The sequence below is a fragment of the Carcharodon carcharias genome, chromosome 10 (assembly GCF_017639515.1).
Source record: "Carcharodon carcharias isolate sCarCar2 chromosome 10, sCarCar2.pri, whole genome shotgun sequence".
Lineage (NCBI taxonomy): Eukaryota > Metazoa > Chordata > Chondrichthyes > Lamniformes > Lamnidae > Carcharodon > Carcharodon carcharias.
This window is the reverse complement of record NC_054476.1, coordinates 49,014,853-49,032,702: the sequence shown is the minus strand read 5'-3', so window position 1 is coordinate 49,032,702 and position 17,850 is coordinate 49,014,853. Positions and strand designations below refer to the sequence as shown.

Sequence of the window (17,850 nt, the reverse complement as noted above, 5' to 3'; positions counted from 1 at the left end):
TGTGAAGTCTCAAGATTTTGACCTGGCAACGATGAAAGAATAGGGCAATACATTTAATATATAAAGTTAGGATATTGGAGATGGACTTGGAGCTGATGGTGTCCCGATGTGCCTACTTTCTTTCTAATTTGTAGAGATTGTGGGTTTGAGAGGTGCTACCAAAGAAGTCTTGGTGCATTGCTGCTTGCAACATGTATATGGGACACACTGCAACCATTGCCTATCAGTAGTGGAGGGAATTACTTTTTAGGGTTTAATAAATTGAATGATCTGTTTCTGAGTAAAAGCAGCAGAATTAATAAGTCAAACCAGCTGCTTCTTATTGAAACCATAAAAATGGCTTGACGATTGTCTGTATTGGTTGTATACCCGATACAGAAACAAGGAACTATTTTAAAATCACAGCAAGCTAAAGCCATTTTTTAAATTACATTTATCCTGTTTACCTAAAATAATATAAAATACAGATATTTGTCAATTTCACATTGGATGAAAATTGCTTTCATTACATGTATGTCCTATGTTTCCAGATCCATTTGTATCAGCCTTGGTTCAGTGGTAACACTATAGACCCTGAATCATACAATTTATGTTTTCAAGCCTTACATCAGGACTCAAGCACATAATTTAGGCTGACACTTCAATGGAGTGTGTAGGTAGAACTGCAGTATCTGAGGTGTTAGTTTTTCAGACAAAACATTAAAATGCAACCCTGTTTATCCTGTCCTGTAGTACTTGAAGGATTTTTATCTTGAATGACACAAGTTCTCACAGTGTATAGGTTAAAATTGCTATAATATTTACTTAAGCACGAAAGAACACGAAAATAATTATGAATAAGCTAATATTTGTGGTTCAGCCTCAGTAAACTCTTAATTTCCTCAAAATTGCAAATCACTGCCTGAAGATTCAAGATGATTGCATCGAGGGATAACATGTTTTTATATATTCTATGAGTAAGTTTACAAACTTATGTATTGAAGTTAGACATCCTTGCATTGCAATTTAATCTCTACAGCTGCAGTTAAAATGATACTCTTGGTTGGGTGCCAGAATGTTACACGTGTCTTTACACTGTTTGCAAAAAGCAATGGTTGTGCTTCATTAAAAAGAAGTAATCTGGATGGAATAATTTTCAATACATTTTGCATTTTAAGAGCATCACAAACAAAGCAGTGAAAATGCTATGTGGTCAAGTGGATACAAAGCATAGTGAGGAGAGGTGATGGGGTGGGCATCTCTAACCAGATAATCTATTCTATTGGTGATGTTGGTAGAGGGATAAATATTGGCCAGGACTCTGGGGAGTCCTACCCTAAGTGATGTGAGATGTTTCCTGTCCGCCTGACAGGATGTGGCCTCAGTTTAACGTCTCATCCAAAAAAACAGCACCTCCTACAGCGCAGACTTGTACTGGAGTGTCAGCCTACATTGTATGCTGAAGTATTTGGAGTGGGATTTGAACACTCATCCTTCTTACTCAAAGATACTATACTAAGCCTCAGCCAATACCTAAAATCACAGTTTTACTTCACCTTTGAGCATGATTACCTTTTAAATAAACATTTAAAAGAAAACACTGATATTAGAATTGATTATCAAAACACAATACTATTAACATTTAACAATGATACAAATCCTCATAAGGTTACTTTAAAATTAAATCTTATATTAATGAAAGCAGTATAGAATACTAAAGAGGAACTTGGAAAGACATTGTGCATAAATAAACAGCAAACACATGTTATTGAGGTAAAAAGGGGGGCATTCAGTTAGGGTCATCATTTGAGTTGTATATGCTTTGATTTGCTCCTCTGCAAGGGGCACTAATCAGGTGGGGTTATCATTTAGGTCTGGGGTAGTTATAGAATAGATCCATTGAAGGATGAACTAGGAAGTCAGGAATGCCCCCCTTCTACCTCAATAATACGTGATTAATTTTGCACAACGTGTATCCAAGCTCCTCTTTAGTATTCTATACTGCCTTCATTAATATAACATTTAATTTTAAAGTAACAATATGAGGATTTTCATCATTGTTAAATGTTAAAAGAAGACATTCAGTTCTAATATCAGTGTTTTCCTTTAAGTTTTTACTTAAAAGGTATTCATTCTCAAAAATGTGAAGTGAAACTGCTATGTTAATTGTCGGCAATGGCTCAGTAGTATTAGCTCAGTGGTAAGAGTATTATTTGTGGCAATCCAGAGGGCAGGCTAGAAACTAAAGTCAGGTGAAATTTTCTTTGTATGCTCCCTCCAAGGATAATTGGAGGCACTGTAGCCTTCTAGGTCTAGGCCTCCATAAGCAGCCAGAATGTGCTGGTCTTGGAGCTGTCCAGCTGATTTCCTCCCAATACTTAGATGATTCAGTACTAAGAGTGTGTACCTTGGAATAAAAAGGTGTCTCCTCTCAGATGCAATGTACTGTGAACCCAGAGAAGAAAATCTATATTAGCTAAAATAACCTGAATAACATAACTATTTTAAAACATTATGATTTAACCTTAACATTAATGACATACCACAGAGTGTTTCACATTGTTGCAGAATGGAGCAGGTGTCCTCAAGAAGGACATATTTGGATCTTACGGTAGCAGATATAAGGAATTAAGTAACTCCTAAATGAATATTTTGCTTCAGTTTTCACAATGAAAAATGATGACACTCTATTAGAGCTACAGGAGGGACTAGGTTTTTAAGAGAGCAACTTTAGCATAAAGAGAAAAGTTGCAATGGATAAATTAGTGGAGATGAAGCAAAATTTCCAGAAATAGGCAAGGAAATTGAAGATGCATTAGTTATACTCCTCCAATCTCTGGACTTCGGCTAGTGGAGATTGGGAAACAGGATGTACTAGACTATTATTCATAAGGAAAGAAGGCCAAGTTCAGTAACTACTGACTAGCAAGTTTAATATCAGCAATAGGGAAATTGCCAGAATTAACTAAGAATAAGTCAGCACTTGGAGAAGTATACTATTAGGAAGAAATCAGCATGGTTTTGTGAAAGGCAGGTCATGCCTAACATAACAGAGTTCTTTGATGAGACACTGACATGGTGAATAAAGAAGGATCAATCAATGCCAGAAACATTTTTGTTTTCTTCCTGGCATCTTACATTTTTTAAACAATCCTTAATTGCCTACAAAAAGTGGTGTGGTGGTGGGTCTTCTCCTTGAACAACCATAGTCCTTTGATTATGTTTGTTATCAAAATGGTGTTAATTAAGGAATTCCAGGATATCAACCCAACAATGATGTAGGGTGGGCAGCATATGTCCAAGATAGGATGGTATGTTACTTGGAAGGGAGATTGAATGTGATGACATTTCCACATCATTACTGTCTTGTCCTTCTTTGTGGTAGATGTTTGTAAAGGGAGAGGTGCTGTTGAAGTAACATTAGAGAGTTACTGCATTTATAGATGGCATTTCATGAAGTTACAGGCTAAAATTAATTTACACAAAGTTGGATGCAATCTAGTATCATTGAAAGGAATTTGCTTGGAAGGTGGGAGATGGAAAGTTGGGATAAAGTCAACAGAATTATGGACAATGAATAGTGGTGTCCCTTAAGGATTGATTCTACTCCATATACAAATGACCATGATTTGGAAATAACAGATTTTATCCAAATTTTCAGATATTATTATAGAAGATATAGGTATAGTGTAGTATAACCTAGCAGGGCAAACTCTAAAGATCCCCCTGCCCTTGCCCTGAATCAGAATCTTTCTCTACTTTCTCTCCTATCTCCCTTCATATCCTCTCAAGCTCATCTTGTCCAAGAGATCTATCTCCTGCTCCCTCAAACCTTTTCCCATTAAACTGCTGACTACCCTACTGGACCCCATGTTAGCTGGAATTATTAATGCTTGCCTCTCTTCATGTGCTGTCCAACACTCCTTTAAATTTGCTATCATCACTCCTCCTCAAAAAGCCAACCCTTGACTCCATAACATCCACATCACCACATCACCTAAATGGCTCCATTCAAAGTCACAAATTACATTTTATGTGACTATAACAAAGGTAAACTATCTCTCCTTGTCCTTCTCAACCTGTCAGCGGTCTTTGACTCAGTTCACCACACCTTCCTCCTCCAATGCCTCTCCACTGCCATCCAGCTGGGTGTGACTGCTCTCGCTTGGTTCCATTCTTACCTATCTGATTGTAGCCTGAGTGTCATTTGCAATGGCTTCTCTTCCTCCTGCATTGGTTTACCTCTAGTGTTCCCCAAGAATCTATCCATGGACCTTCCGATTTCTCATCTATATGCTGCTGATTGGTGACACAATCCAAAAGTACAGCGTTAGTTTCACACGTACATTGATGACACCCAGCTCTACCTTATCACAACCTCGCTCAATTCCTCCACTAATGCTAAATTATCAGACTACTTATCTGATATCCAGAGCTGGATGAGAAGAAATCTTCTCCAGTTAAGTATTGGGCAGACTGAAGCCACTGTCTTTTGAATCTGCTTCAAACTCCATTCCCTGACCACTGACTCCACCCCTCTCCCTGACAACTATCTGTGATTAAACCAGACTGTTTGTAGTCTTGCTGTTATATTTGACCCTGAAGCTAGCTTCTGACCATATAGATGTGCCATCACTAAGACCACTATTTCAACCTCTGTAACATTACCTGACTTGACCCTGCCTCTCTCATCTGCTGCTGAAACATTCATTCTTTGTTACCTCTAAATTTCACTATTCCAACACACTCATGGCTAGTCTCCCACATTCTTCCCTCCTTAAACTTAAGGTCATCCTAAACTCTGGTGCCCATGCCCTTACTTGCACCAAATCCCATTCATCTATCACCTTGTTCGTGACCTACATTAGTTCCCAGTCAAACACAATCTTGATTTGAAAATTCTTATCCTTGTTTACAAATATTTCCATGCCATCACCCATCCCTATCATGGTTTGGTATGATTTGGTAATCTATTCCACTCCCACATCCCTCTGAGATATCTGCACTCATCTAATTCTGGTCTCTTGAGCAGCCCTGATTTTAATTGCTCCACCATTGGTGGCTTCAACTGTCTAGGCTCTAAGCTCTCCTGCTCCTAACCTTGCTTTTCTCTTTTAAGACACTCCTTAAGCTTTTGGTTATCTGACCTCACATCTTATGTTGCTCAGTGTCCTATTTTGTTTTATAATGCTCATGCGAAGCACCTTGAGACATTTTATTATGTTAAAATGCTATATAAATGTAAGTTATTGTTGAATTGTGAGGAAGAGAGAAGAAAATGCATAAGGGCATATGGATAGGAGAACACTAGAAGAATCAGTTTAACATAACAAGAAATAATACATCAGAGTGGCAGATAGGAATGCAGTCTAAAAGGGAAAATAGCATGGCAGGTAACTGAATAAAGCAGAAAACAACTACATAAGCAATGAAAAGCTAGATTTCAAATACAAAAAGCAAGCAAAAATCCGAACAAAATGCTTGTCTTCACTATGAACCACAGAATACGAAAGCAAAGAGGTTTTTATAGCTGTTATACAAAACAGTGGCCAGACATCACTTGGAATACTGAGTTCAGTTTTATGTGCACTACCTTAGGAAGGAGAAACTGGCATTGGAGAAAATCCAGCAACAATTCATCAGGATTGTAACTTGAATGAAGGAACTTAACTGTGATGACACTTGAATTTGGGTTATATACAGATGAGAGGGTTAAGGGGTGAACAGATTGAAGTTTTTTAAAAAATCAATAAGGTTAATGAGAAACAATTCTTCCCTCTCAAAGGGGAATAACGAACAAGGAGACATATCTTAAAATTCTAATCAATATCATTTACAAAGAAATCTTCAAAAATGTTCTTTGTTCTCACAAAGGATTATGAGAACATGGAATGCACTGGCCCAGAAGGTCAGGCTTACAAACTCAATTGAGGTGTTTAAAAGTACCATTAATATTTAGTTAAGAAGAAAGGTTGTCGGGGATATAAAGAAACGACAGAGAATTTGGGTTCAAAAAATAGAAATGCCATGGTGGAGCAGGATCAATGTGCTGAGTAACTTGCACCTTATATACCGACATATAACCAGTCAGAATAAATTGAGATCATTGTCACAAACATTTTCATTAAAAATGATCCTTTATTTATAAATGAAAATGAAAAAGCCATAACGTTAACTATTATTATATATGTAATTCATAAGACAGATCCCACATTTGGGACAAGTTCACAAGAAAAGGGAGAAGCATCCAGTTCAATATTTGTGATAGGCGCCGTGATGTTAAAAATAATTTATCTCTCTCAAAAAGGCCTTCTGCAAGAAGCAGCCAAATGTCATCTAACTGACCACAAATAGGACCCATTCTCATTACTGTGCCACACAAAGCTTTTTGATTCCATGGCTCTCATCATGGTAGGAACAAACTTAAACAACTTAAAAACTAGTGGCTAATTACCATTGGTAATAGCTAACTCTGCACAAATGAGCAATTGAACCTGGGACCTTTCCATCTCAATAACACTGTATCACATTATTCTGGGACATAACGCATTGTTATACTGTACTGTCACTATGAAAATCTTTTCTCAGCCATTGTTCTCCCTTAATTTCTTGCTGGGCTCATCTGGTATCTTGCTGAAGTGGACGTTTTTCATGAATGAGCCATGGTGTAACTATTTCAACTGACAAGAGCCTAATACATAAAGTCGAGCAAAACTTGCCGGGAAGTTAGGGGCGTAGTTCATAAGAGTTTTTATGGGTTATCACAAATCTTTCATTTGTCCTTTGTGATAATGAAATATACCAATAAATAAATACATAAGTATATAATTAAAATATAGCTGGTTGTTATGAAATCAAGTGAACTTTAAAGCGTCACAGTCTTAAGTTTAATTGTTGGTTGCAGAAAGGAAGTGCAAACCTAAATGCAGGATCAAGAGAGCACATCGACGGTGCAATAATAGTTACACCACCAGACCGCAGCAGCGCTCGAGCTCTTGTGCCGTCCATTTGAGCAGAAAGTTGCCGTTTTTGCACATGCGTGTTGTGTGAAAGGTGAAAGGGCAGAAGTGTTGGACTCTGACGAATCCATCGCTTGTTCACCGGCTCATTCGGTCTTTACAACGCAGAAAAATGGCCATAAAGAACAGTGGTGAAGTTGTGAAGCGATCCGGCGTGATTTTGAATAATGCCGCCCAGGATGAAGTGGCGCTTCTGGGCACCACGGCTGACAGCGAGGCTGCTAAAGGTGACGGGGGAAATGGTGCGCCCGGGGAACGCGAGGCAATATGGTTAATGTTGATATGCGGGTAAATGGAGGCAGTAGAGGGGACGAGAAGATCTCTCAGTCTCTGGGAGCAGGACTGGAGAGAATTGGTCGATTATGGAGGTTACTAAGGTCTGAGTGAGTGTTCAGCAGCTTATCTGATGGGGAGCCATCTGATGCCAGCAGCTCAGCTTAGGGTCGAATAGGAAACAGTGACCAGTAAATGGAGTTCATGATGATGTCTTTGATGTCCCCATTGTCTAGCTGGAGGAGAGTACAGCCTACCCAAGGGTGGATGTTAGATAAGTAGTCTGACAGTACAGTGGTCAAGAGAAGGGTTGGCGAGGTCAAGCTGGATGCCACTGAAATACATAGTTTGGCAATTTATGTTGCGATGGGGCAGTATGTAGATGGGAAAGCAGGAAAGTTATATAGTGCCTTCACAACCTCAGAACATCCCAATGCTCTTTTAATTTTGGCAGAGGTGAGTGAAACCCAGTAATGCTTGATGTGGCCTGACTGGCTCTGGTGATGGATGGTTAAGCCAGTTGCACACTTAAGTTTATGGTCAGAAATGACCATGAGAGAGGGGGCATGAGATTAGAGAGGCTGAAATAGTTGGTAAGGTTGAAGGGGTAGTGGTGAGCAGGGAGAACAGGAGATTAAATTCAGAGGAGAGAGGGCAAGGAACGCGATGATGGAAATTGCAATAAATTGCTCAGTGCAGTGACTGGTGGAAGAATGGAGGAAGGATACCTTGATGAAATATATAGTATGGGGAAGTGATGGACAACAAGGATTTTAAAATAAACTTGAGTGGATTGAAACAAGGTGAAATGCCCAGAGGAGAAGATGCTAGATGAATAGGCAGAGAGAACAAAGTGTTATTTGGCATTGAAGACCATACCACCAGCACAACAGTTTAGGTGGAGCAGTTAATGAAAAACATACAATATCTAGGCAGGAAGACTTCAGTAAGGTACAAGTTGTCACCGACCATGAGCCAAGTTTCAACCAAAGCCATAACGTCAATATAACCATTTGCAATAAGGGTGTGAATTATGTCTTTAAACCACTCTTTGGATTGGACATTGAGATGAATTTGGGAGAAAGTCTAGGCAGAAAATCTTGAAGGCACTTTTACCTATGGTAGAATGACAGAAGGGAAGATATCAAATAAGTCCAAAATCAGAAGAATGGAAGGTGTGAACTATGATGTCCAACCATTTGAGAAATTATAAGAATATTACTTACTGTTTAATGAAGCTTGTTCTGCTTAACTTGAGTCCTATGTTGATCCTCATGTGTTCCAGTACTGGTGTGTTGAAGCCTTGCATTGGAAATTTTCCTCAACATGCCAACACCTACTTCAAGTCCTTTTGAATGGTTCTAGTGATTGAGACACATGACTCCAATCTCTTTTGGTATTCATGTTGTAATATTTCCAGCAGTTCAAAATTCGTTCTAAATTCAAGAGTCTTAGTATAATGATCTCTTGTTATCAGGCCAGCCTGTATGCAGGTATGATCAAATTCAAATCATAACAACATTGGACTTAAGAGCAGGAGTAGGCCATTCAGCCCTTCTAGCCTGCTCGGTCATTCAATAAGATCATGGCTGATCTGATTGTGGCCTCCATTCCACTTTCCCCTCTGACCCCCTGTCCCTGCCCCAGGCCCAGGCCCCAACCCTTGACTCTCTTGTCTATCTAACCCAGCCTTGAATAAATTCATTGACCCAGCCTACACTGCTTTCTGGGGAAGAGAATTCCACAGACAGACAATCCCTGAGAGAAAAAAGTTACCCTCATCTCCATCTTAAGTGGGAGACCCCTTATTTTTAAACTTTGTCCCCAAGTTCTATTCGCCCCCATAAGAGGAAACATCTTCCCAGTATCCAACCTATCAAGTCCCCTCAGGATCTTGTATGTTTCAATAAGATCACCTCTTATTCTTTTAAACTCGAATGGGTATAACTCAACCTTCAATAAGATAAGCCCTTCATCCCAGGGATGAACCGAGTGAACCTTCTCTGAAAACTGCTTCGAATGCAGTTATATCCTTTTCAAATAAGGAGACCAGAATTGTACCCAGTACTCCAGATGTGGTCTCACAAGGCTCAGTACAGCTGTAGTAAAACTTCCCTACTTTTATATTCTATTGCCATTGCCCTTGCAATAAATGCCAACATTCCAATTGCCTTCCTAATCACTTGCGGTACCTGCAGACAAACTTTTTATGATTCATATAATAAGAGCCACCAAGAGGCACTGTGGGCCATTAGCAGCAGCAGAATTGTACACGACCACAATCTGTAACTTCATGGCCCAGCATATCCCACACTCTGCCAGTATCACCAAGCTTGGAGATCAACCCTTGTTCAATGAAGAGAGCATGCCAGGAGCAGCACCAGGCATACCTAAAAATGAGGTGTCAGCCTGATGAAGTTACAACACAGGATTACTTGCATACCAAGCAGTATAAGAAGCAAGTGAGAGATAGAGCTAAGTGACTCCACAACCAATGGATCAGATCTAAGCTCTGCAGTCCTGCCACATCCAGTCATGAATGATGGAGGATATTTAAACAACTCACTGGAGGAGGAGGCTCCACCAATAACCCCATCCTCAATGATGGGGGAGCCAAGCATATCTGTGCAAAAGATAAGGCTGAAGCATTTGCAACAATCTTCAGCCAGAAGTGCCAAGTGGATGACGAATCTCTGCCTCCTCCAGAGGTCTCCAGCATCACATTTGCCATTCTCCGGCCAATTCAGTTCACACCACATAATATCAAGAAACAGCTGAAGGCACTGGATGCTACAAAGGCTATGGCCCTGACAATATTCTGGCAATAGTGCTGAATGCTTGTGCTCCAAATCTTGTCACACCCAAGCTAAGCTGTTCCAGTATAGCTACAACAGTGGCATCAACCCAGCAATGTGGAAAATTGCCAAGGTATGTCTGCTGGTTGGAGTCACACCTAACACAAAGGAAGATGGTTGTGGTTGTTGGAGGTCAATCATCTCAGTTCCAGGACATCGTGGCAGGAGTTCCTCAGGTAGTGTCCTAGGCCTGATCATCTACAGCTGCTTCATTTAAAAAAATTTGTTCGTGGGATGTGGGCATCACTGGCTAGGCCAGCATTTATTGCTCATCCCTAATTGCTTTTGAGAATGTGGTGGTGAGCTGCTTTCTTGAGCTGCTGCAGTCCATGTAGTGTAGGTACACCCAAGTACTATTAGGGAGGGAGTTCCAGGGTTTTGACCCAATGACAGTGAAGCAATGGCAATATAGTTCCAAGTCAGGATGTGAGTAGGGGAACTTCCAGGTGGTGGTGTTCCCATGTCTCTGCTGCCCTTGACCTTCTAGATGGTAGTTGTTGTGGGTTTGGAAGGCGCTGTCTAAGGAAACTTGGTGAGTTTCTGCAGTACACCTTGTAGATAGTATATACTGCTGCCACTGTATGTTAGTGCTGGAGGGAGTGAATGTTTGTGGGTGGGGTCCAATCAAGAGAGCTACTTTGTCCTGGACGGTGTCAAGCTCCTTCAGTGTTGTTGGAGCTGCACTCCTCCAGGCAAGTATTCCATCACACTCCTGACTTGTAGGCGATGGACAGGTTTTGGAGAGTGAAGAGGTGAGTCGCAGGATTCCTAGCCTCTGACCTGCTGTTAAAACCACAGTATTTATATGGTTAGTCCAGTTCAATTTCTGGTCAATGGTAACCCCAGAATGTTGATAGTGGGGGATTCAGAGATGGTGATGTTAAGGAGTAATGGTTAGATTCTCTCTTGTTGGAGATGATCATTGCCTGGCACTTGTGTGGCACGAATATGACTTGCCACTTGTCAGCCCAAGCCTGGATATTGTCCAGGTCTTGTTGCATTTAAGCAGGGACTGCTTCAGAATCTGAGTCGTCGTGAGTGGTGCTGAACATTATGCAATCGTCAGTGAACATCCCCACTCATCCCCAACCTGAAAAAGACCCATTTATCCCCTCTGCTTCCTGTTAGCTAACCAATGCTTTATCAATGCTCATATGTTACTCTCAATATGATGAGTTTTTATTTTGTGTAGTAACCTTTGATGTGGCAGCTTATTAAATGCCTTTTGGAAATCCAAGTACACCAGATCTACAGGTTTCCCTTTATACATCTTGGGTGTTACTTCCTCAAAGAACTCTAATAAATTAGTTAACACAATTTCTCTTTTACAAAGCCATGTTGACTCTGCCTGATCACATTATCATTTTCTAATTATCCTCCTATAACCTCCTTAATAATGGATTCTAGCGTTTTCCCTATGACAGATGTTAGGCTAACTGGCTTATTGGTTCCTGCTTTCTGTTTCCCTTCTTTCTTGAATAAAGGTGTTATTTTGCTATTTTCCTATATGCTGGGACCCCTCCAGAATCAAAGGAATTTTGGAAGTTTATAGCCAATGCATCTACTATCTCTGCAGCCATTTCTTTTAAGACCCTATGATGCAGGCTGTCAGGTCCAGGGGCGTTGTCAGCCTTTAGTTCTAATAATTTTTCCAGTATCATTTCCCAGTGATGGTAATTATTTGAAGTTCCTCCTCCCCTTTCACCCCTTGATTTTCAAGTGTTTTTGGGAAGTTTTCTAATTCATCTAGAGTGAAAACAGCCACAAAATACTTTTGCCATTTTCTTTTTTCACTTGATGAATTCACCAGACTTGCTCTCTAGAGGACCAGTTCTTATCTTAAGAAAAGACCTTATTGAATGTTATGACACAGTGAATGGTAAACACTGAGCTGTTCAAATTCCAGAGGGAAACTTGAAACAACTGCCACAACTATTTTTACAATTTGTATATATTTCGAGATGTGTACCTTGAATTCCACCTGAGTCTTATACGTTTCTTACACAACTAAATTAATCCTTTATTAAATTTTTTAAAATGATTTTAAGCACATACGTGGGTTTACAAATTACTACTATGATAACTTCTAATCCCCAGTTATTCTGACTATCAGTTACACCTCTGTTAAGGCAACAGTAAAACAAGTGATAAAAGCAAAAAACAGCGGATGCTGGAAATCCAAAACAAAAATAAAAATACCTGGAAAAACTCAGCAGGTCTGGCAGCATCTGTGGAGAGGAACACAGTTAATGTTTCGAGTCTGTATGACTCTTCAACAGAACTAAGTAAAAATAGAAAAGAGATGAAATATAAACTGGTTTAAAGTGGGGGGTGGTAGAGTTGGATAGAGGGCCAGTGATAGGTGGAGATAGCCAAAAGATGTCACAGACAAAAGGACAAAGAAGTGTTGAAGGCTGTAAAGTGCCTGGACGGAAGATGAGGTGCTGTTCCTCCAGTTTGCGTTGAGCTTCACTGGAACAATACAGCAGGCCAAGGACGGACATGTGGGCATGAGAGCAGGGTGGAGTGTTGAAATGGCAAGCGACAGGGTGGTCTGTTTCATGCTTGCGGACAGACCGAAGGTGTTCTGCAAAGCAATCACCCAGTCTGTGTTCGGTCTCTCCAATGTAGAGGAGACCGCATTGGGAGCAACGAATGCAGTAGACTAAGTTGGGGGAAATGCAAGTGAAATGCTGCTTCACTTGAAAGGAGTGTTTGGGCCCTTGGATGGTGAGGAGAGGGGAAGTAAAGGGGCAGGTGTTGCACCTACTGCGCTTGCATTGGAAGGTGCCTAGGGAGGGGTTGAGGTGTAGGGGGTGATGGAGGAGGGGACCAGGGTGTCCCGGAGGGAACGATCCCTGCAGAATGCCACCGGGGGGTTGAAGGGAAGATGTGTTAGGTGGTGGCATCATGCTGGAGTTGGCGGAAATGGCAGAGGATTATCCTTTGAATGCGGAGACTGGTGGGGTGATAAGTGAGGACAAGGGGGACCCTATCATGGTTCTGGGAGGGAGAGGAAGGTGTGAGGGCGGATGCATGGGAGATGGGCCGGACACAGTTGAGGGCCCTGTCAACCGCTGTTGGTGGAAAACCTCGGTTAAGCAAGAAGGAAGACATGTCGGGGAACTGTTTTTGAAAGTGGCATCATCAGAACAGATGCGACAGAGGCGAAGGAACTGAGAGAATGGGAAGGGGTCCTTACAGGAAGCGGTGTGTGAGGAGCTGTAGTTGAGGAAGCTGTGGGAGTCGGTAGGCTTGTAATGAATATTGGTGGACAGTCTATCACCAGAAATTGAGACAGAGAGGTGAAGGAAGGGAAGGGAAGTGTCAGAGATGAACCATGTGAAAATGATGGAGGGGTGGAAATTGGAAGCAAAATTAATAAATTTTTCCAGGTCCTGACGAGAGCATGAAGCAGCACCAAAGCAATTACCGATGTACCAGAGAAAGAGTTCTGGGAGGGGGCCGGAGTAGGACTGGAACAAGGAATGTTCCACATCCCCCATAAAGAGACAGGCATAACTGGGGCCCATGTGGGTATCCATAGCCACACCTTTTATTTGGAGGAAGTGAGAGGAGTTCAAGGAGAAATTGTACATTGTGAGAACAAGTTCAGCCAGACGCAGGAGAGTAGTGGTGGATGGGGATTGTTTGGGCCTCTGTTCGAGGAAGAAATGGAGAGTAATCAGACAATGGAGGTGTAGAGGGATTGGACGTCCATGGTGAAGAGGAGGCACTTGGGACCAGGGAACTGGAAATTGTTGATATGATGTAGGGTGTCAGAGGAATTGCGGATGTAGGTGGGAAGGGACTGGACAAGGGGAGAGAGAATGGAGTCAAGATAGCAAGAAATGAGTTCCATGGGGCAGGAACAGGCTGACACGATCGGTCTGCCGGGACAGTCCTGTTTGTGGATTTTGGGTAGGAGGTAGAAGTGAGCCGTCCGAGGTTGGTGGACTGTCAGGTTGGAAGCTGTGGACGGAAGATCTCCAGAGGAGATGAGGTCAGTAACAATCCTGGAAACAATGGCTTGATGTTCAGTGGTGCGGTCATGGTCCAGGGGGAGGTAGGAGGAACTGTCTGCGAGTTGACGCTCAGCCTCTGCGAGGGTAGAGGTCAGTGCGCCAGACAACAACAGCACCACCCTTGTCAGCAGGATTGATGACAATGTCAGGGTTGGACCTGAGAGAAACAGGTTAGAATGGGTGAGAGGAGCAGAGAAATTGAGACGACTAATGTCACGCCGACAGTTCTCAATGAAAAGTTCAAGAGAAGGTAAGAAAAACAAGTAAAACAAGTGGATTTAAACAGACCCAGTCAAAGAAACATGATACCCTGAACGATCCAATTCAAAGTGAGCTTTCTTAACTTCAGTTCTTTTTAGACAGCAGCTTGAGGCTTAGATGCCGGAGGCTTTTCACCCTTGTGTTAGATACACAGCCTTCTCTCCTTTGTACATATTTTCCTCTTTGCATGCAAATTCCCATAGTTTCACTGTCTTTGGACTTTCCTTCCCTAAAGCATATTAGTTGCACCAGTTTGGTTTTTCTATCGATTCACCAACTTCGTAGTTAGTCTTGCTGTTGCCAATCTTTTATTTTATTTCCAGATCTGTCCTAAAAAAGCACTGAACTCAAATTCACAAATGGCCGCAGTAGGACTTGTACTCCCATTTTCTGGGTACTTAGTCCAGGCATGTAGATTATTAATCTAGTAATATAACACAGCATTTCTGTGCTGTAACAATGTTAGATGTCTGTGCAACTTTTTTTATTGCCTAGAAACAATTTGGGCAACTTCATGCCCATTCTATCTGTGCTGTACCACACTTGTGAATCAATCTGTAAAGATCTTTTATTCAAGATTTAGCTGGACAGCCATTTTGAGCTAGTTTAACTGATTTCACATTGCAATAATTGTCATGATTTATCAAATTACACAGTTGGTGCTTCAGTGCTGCAATGCTCCTAGCTGGTATATGCATTTAGGAGAATCCCGAATCCACACTTGAAATATTTTGGTGTTCACTTATTTGTATGCAGTATTGAACAAAGAGACAAGGATGTTAGATTATCAATTACAACAACAGCTTGCATTTATAAAGTGCCTTTAATGTAGTAAAATGTCCCAAGACACTTTGCAGGAGAGTTATCAAATAAAATTTGACATTGAGCCACATAAAGTGATATTAGGACAGCTGACCCAAACCTTTGTCAAGGAGAGAGGTTTTAAGGAGAGAGGAGGAGAAAGACAGAGATGGAGAGATTTAGGAAGGGAATCCCAAAGTTTACAGCTTTGGCGACCATGCCTTCAATTTCCTATGGTGAAGTGATTAAAATTGGGGATGTGCAGAAGGACATAATTGGAGGAGCTCAGAAATCTCAAAGGGTTTGATGGGACTGGAGGTGCTTAAAGAGATCGAGAGGTGCAAGGCCATCTGGATTTGGAAACAAGGATGAGTATTTCAAAATTAAGGCATTGCTTAACTGGAACCAGTGTAAGTCAGTGAGCATATGGGTGAAGAATGAATGGGACTTGGTGTGAGTTAGGATATAAGCAGCAGAGTTTTCAATGAGCTTAAGTTTATGAAGGATGAAAGAAGGAATGCAGGCCAGGAGATGATTGGAATAATTGAGTCTGGAAATAACAAAGGCATGGATGAGGGTTTCATTGGCAATAAAGTTGATCATCAGTTGGAGGTATGGTCTTCCATATTCCAGGAATGCAATTTAGCTCCCTCCATTTCTGTCCCTTGACTTCTGATTATGGTTACTTGAAATAGTTCCTATGTGTTTTAATACAATATTATGGCCTCTATTACCTGTATCTGTCAACAGCTGAGATTCTTGATCACAAGACTCTGAATAAACAGACATGGGAATAATACCACATGAAATTGTGGCATAGAGCTTGCAAAAAGATTGTCCCTGATGGTTTTTTTATTAATCCCATGAGCAAAATTCAATCACACGCAAAAATAAATCACACTTTGTCATCCATCCATTTGGAGAATTTTATTTTATGTGAGGTTACACTAAATTAACAAGGAAAACTGTGATTGCTACAGGTAATCTAATAATTATAAAGCTGTGATTTTAGATTAAATTAAATTGTGGGAAATTAGGTGAAATCATTACATTATGCTAACTAGTGCTCAAACCTCTGAGTCAAAAGGTTCTAGGTTCAGGACTTGCATAATCAAGGCTGTCACTGTGCAATAGTTAGGGAGTGTGTTAAGATCACATGGTGGCCATTTCAAAGATAGCCTGAAAGCCTACTTGAAGAAGATAGGCTTTGACCTCAACAGCTGGGAAGTGAGTATGCTGGACTGCCCATGGTGGCAAGCCCTGCTTCATCAGCTTTGAAGCAAGGCTGCTGATGAAAGCTGAAGAGGTGATAGCAAGAAGAAAGCTCAAGCATGTGCGCAAATCCTCATTAACCACGGAATGGCCAACTGACCAATGACCGCTGAAGTGGAATGTTGACTTTGTTTTTTTCCCCCCTTACTGCTGTTTCTCCCTTAACTTTTTACTTTTCCAGCTCCTTTACCTTGCCCTGACTTCACCTCTATCTCTTACAGCCTCCCTCTCTTTCTCTATACCTTTCTTTTTCTCTTTCTTGCCCTCTCTTTACCCTAGGACTCCGTGGCAAATGCCCTCCTTGCTCTAAGGGAGTGCTGCATTGCCAGAGATAGCCTCAATTAACCAACACGAATGTGCTAATTAAGAATGGATGGTAGGGCACTCAAGGTATAGCTCTAGTGGGGGTGGGGAGAGCATAAAAGATTTTTAAAAAAAATTTTTAAGAAATAATGGAAATGGGTGGGAAAAGGAAAATCTTTATAATTTATTGGAAAAAAAAGGAAGGGGGAAACAGAAAGGGGGTGGGGATGGGGAGGGAGCTCACGACCTAAAGTTGTTGAATTCAATATTCAGTACGGAAGGCTGTAAAGTGCCTAGTCAGAAGATGAGGTGTTGTTCCTCCCTAACCCTAACCCTAACCCTAACCCTAACCCTAACCTAACCCTTGTATAAGGGTATTTGCCTGTTTCAATCGTTCAGATGGATATAAAAGATTTCCCACCTACATCCGTGATTCCTCTGACACCTTACGTCACATCAACAATTTCCAGTTCCCTGGCCCCAACCGCTTCCTCTTCACCATGGACGTCCAATCCCTCTACACCTCCATCCCCCACCAGGATTGTCTGAGGGCCCTTTGCTTCTTCCTCGAACAGAGGCCCGAACAATCCCCATCCACCACTACTCTCCTCCATCTGGCTGAACTTGTTCTCATGCTGAACAATTTCTCCTTCAACTCCTCTCACTTCCTCCAAATAAAAGTGTGGCTATGGGTACCCGCATGGGCCCCAGCTATGCCTGTCTCTTTATGGGGTATGTGGAACATTCCTTGTTCCAGTCCTACTCCGGCCCCCTTCCACAACTCTTTCTCCAGTACATCGATGATTACTTCGGTGCTGCTTCATGCTCCTGTCAGGACTTGGAAAAATTTATTAATTTTGCTTCCAATCTCCACCCCTCCATCATTTTCACGTGGTCCATCTCTGACACTTCCCTTCCCTTCCTTGACCTCTCTGTCTCAATCTCTGGTGATAGACTGTCCACCAATATCCATTACAAATCCACCGACTCCCACAGCTATCTCGACTACAGCTCCTCACACCCCGCTTCCTGTAAGGACTCCATCCCATTCTCTCAGTTCCT

General features: G+C 41.5%; 1 protein-coding gene across 3 annotated transcripts in view; it reads left to right on the top strand.

Moving 5' to 3' along the window:
• The first annotated feature begins 7,000 nt into the window (after positions 1–7,000).
• Positions 7,001–17,850, top strand: part of tmem41b (transmembrane protein 41B) — a 40,042-nt gene continuing 29,192 nt past the window's right edge. For all 3 annotated transcript variants that reach the window (XM_041198298.1, XM_041198297.1, XM_041198296.1), the window contains exon 1: positions 7,001–7,225. In XM_041198298.1, the coding sequence (XP_041054232.1) occupies positions 7,111–7,225 (115 nt within the window). In that variant the 5' untranslated portion in view covers positions 7,001–7,110. The remainder of the gene's footprint in view (positions 7,226–17,850) is intronic.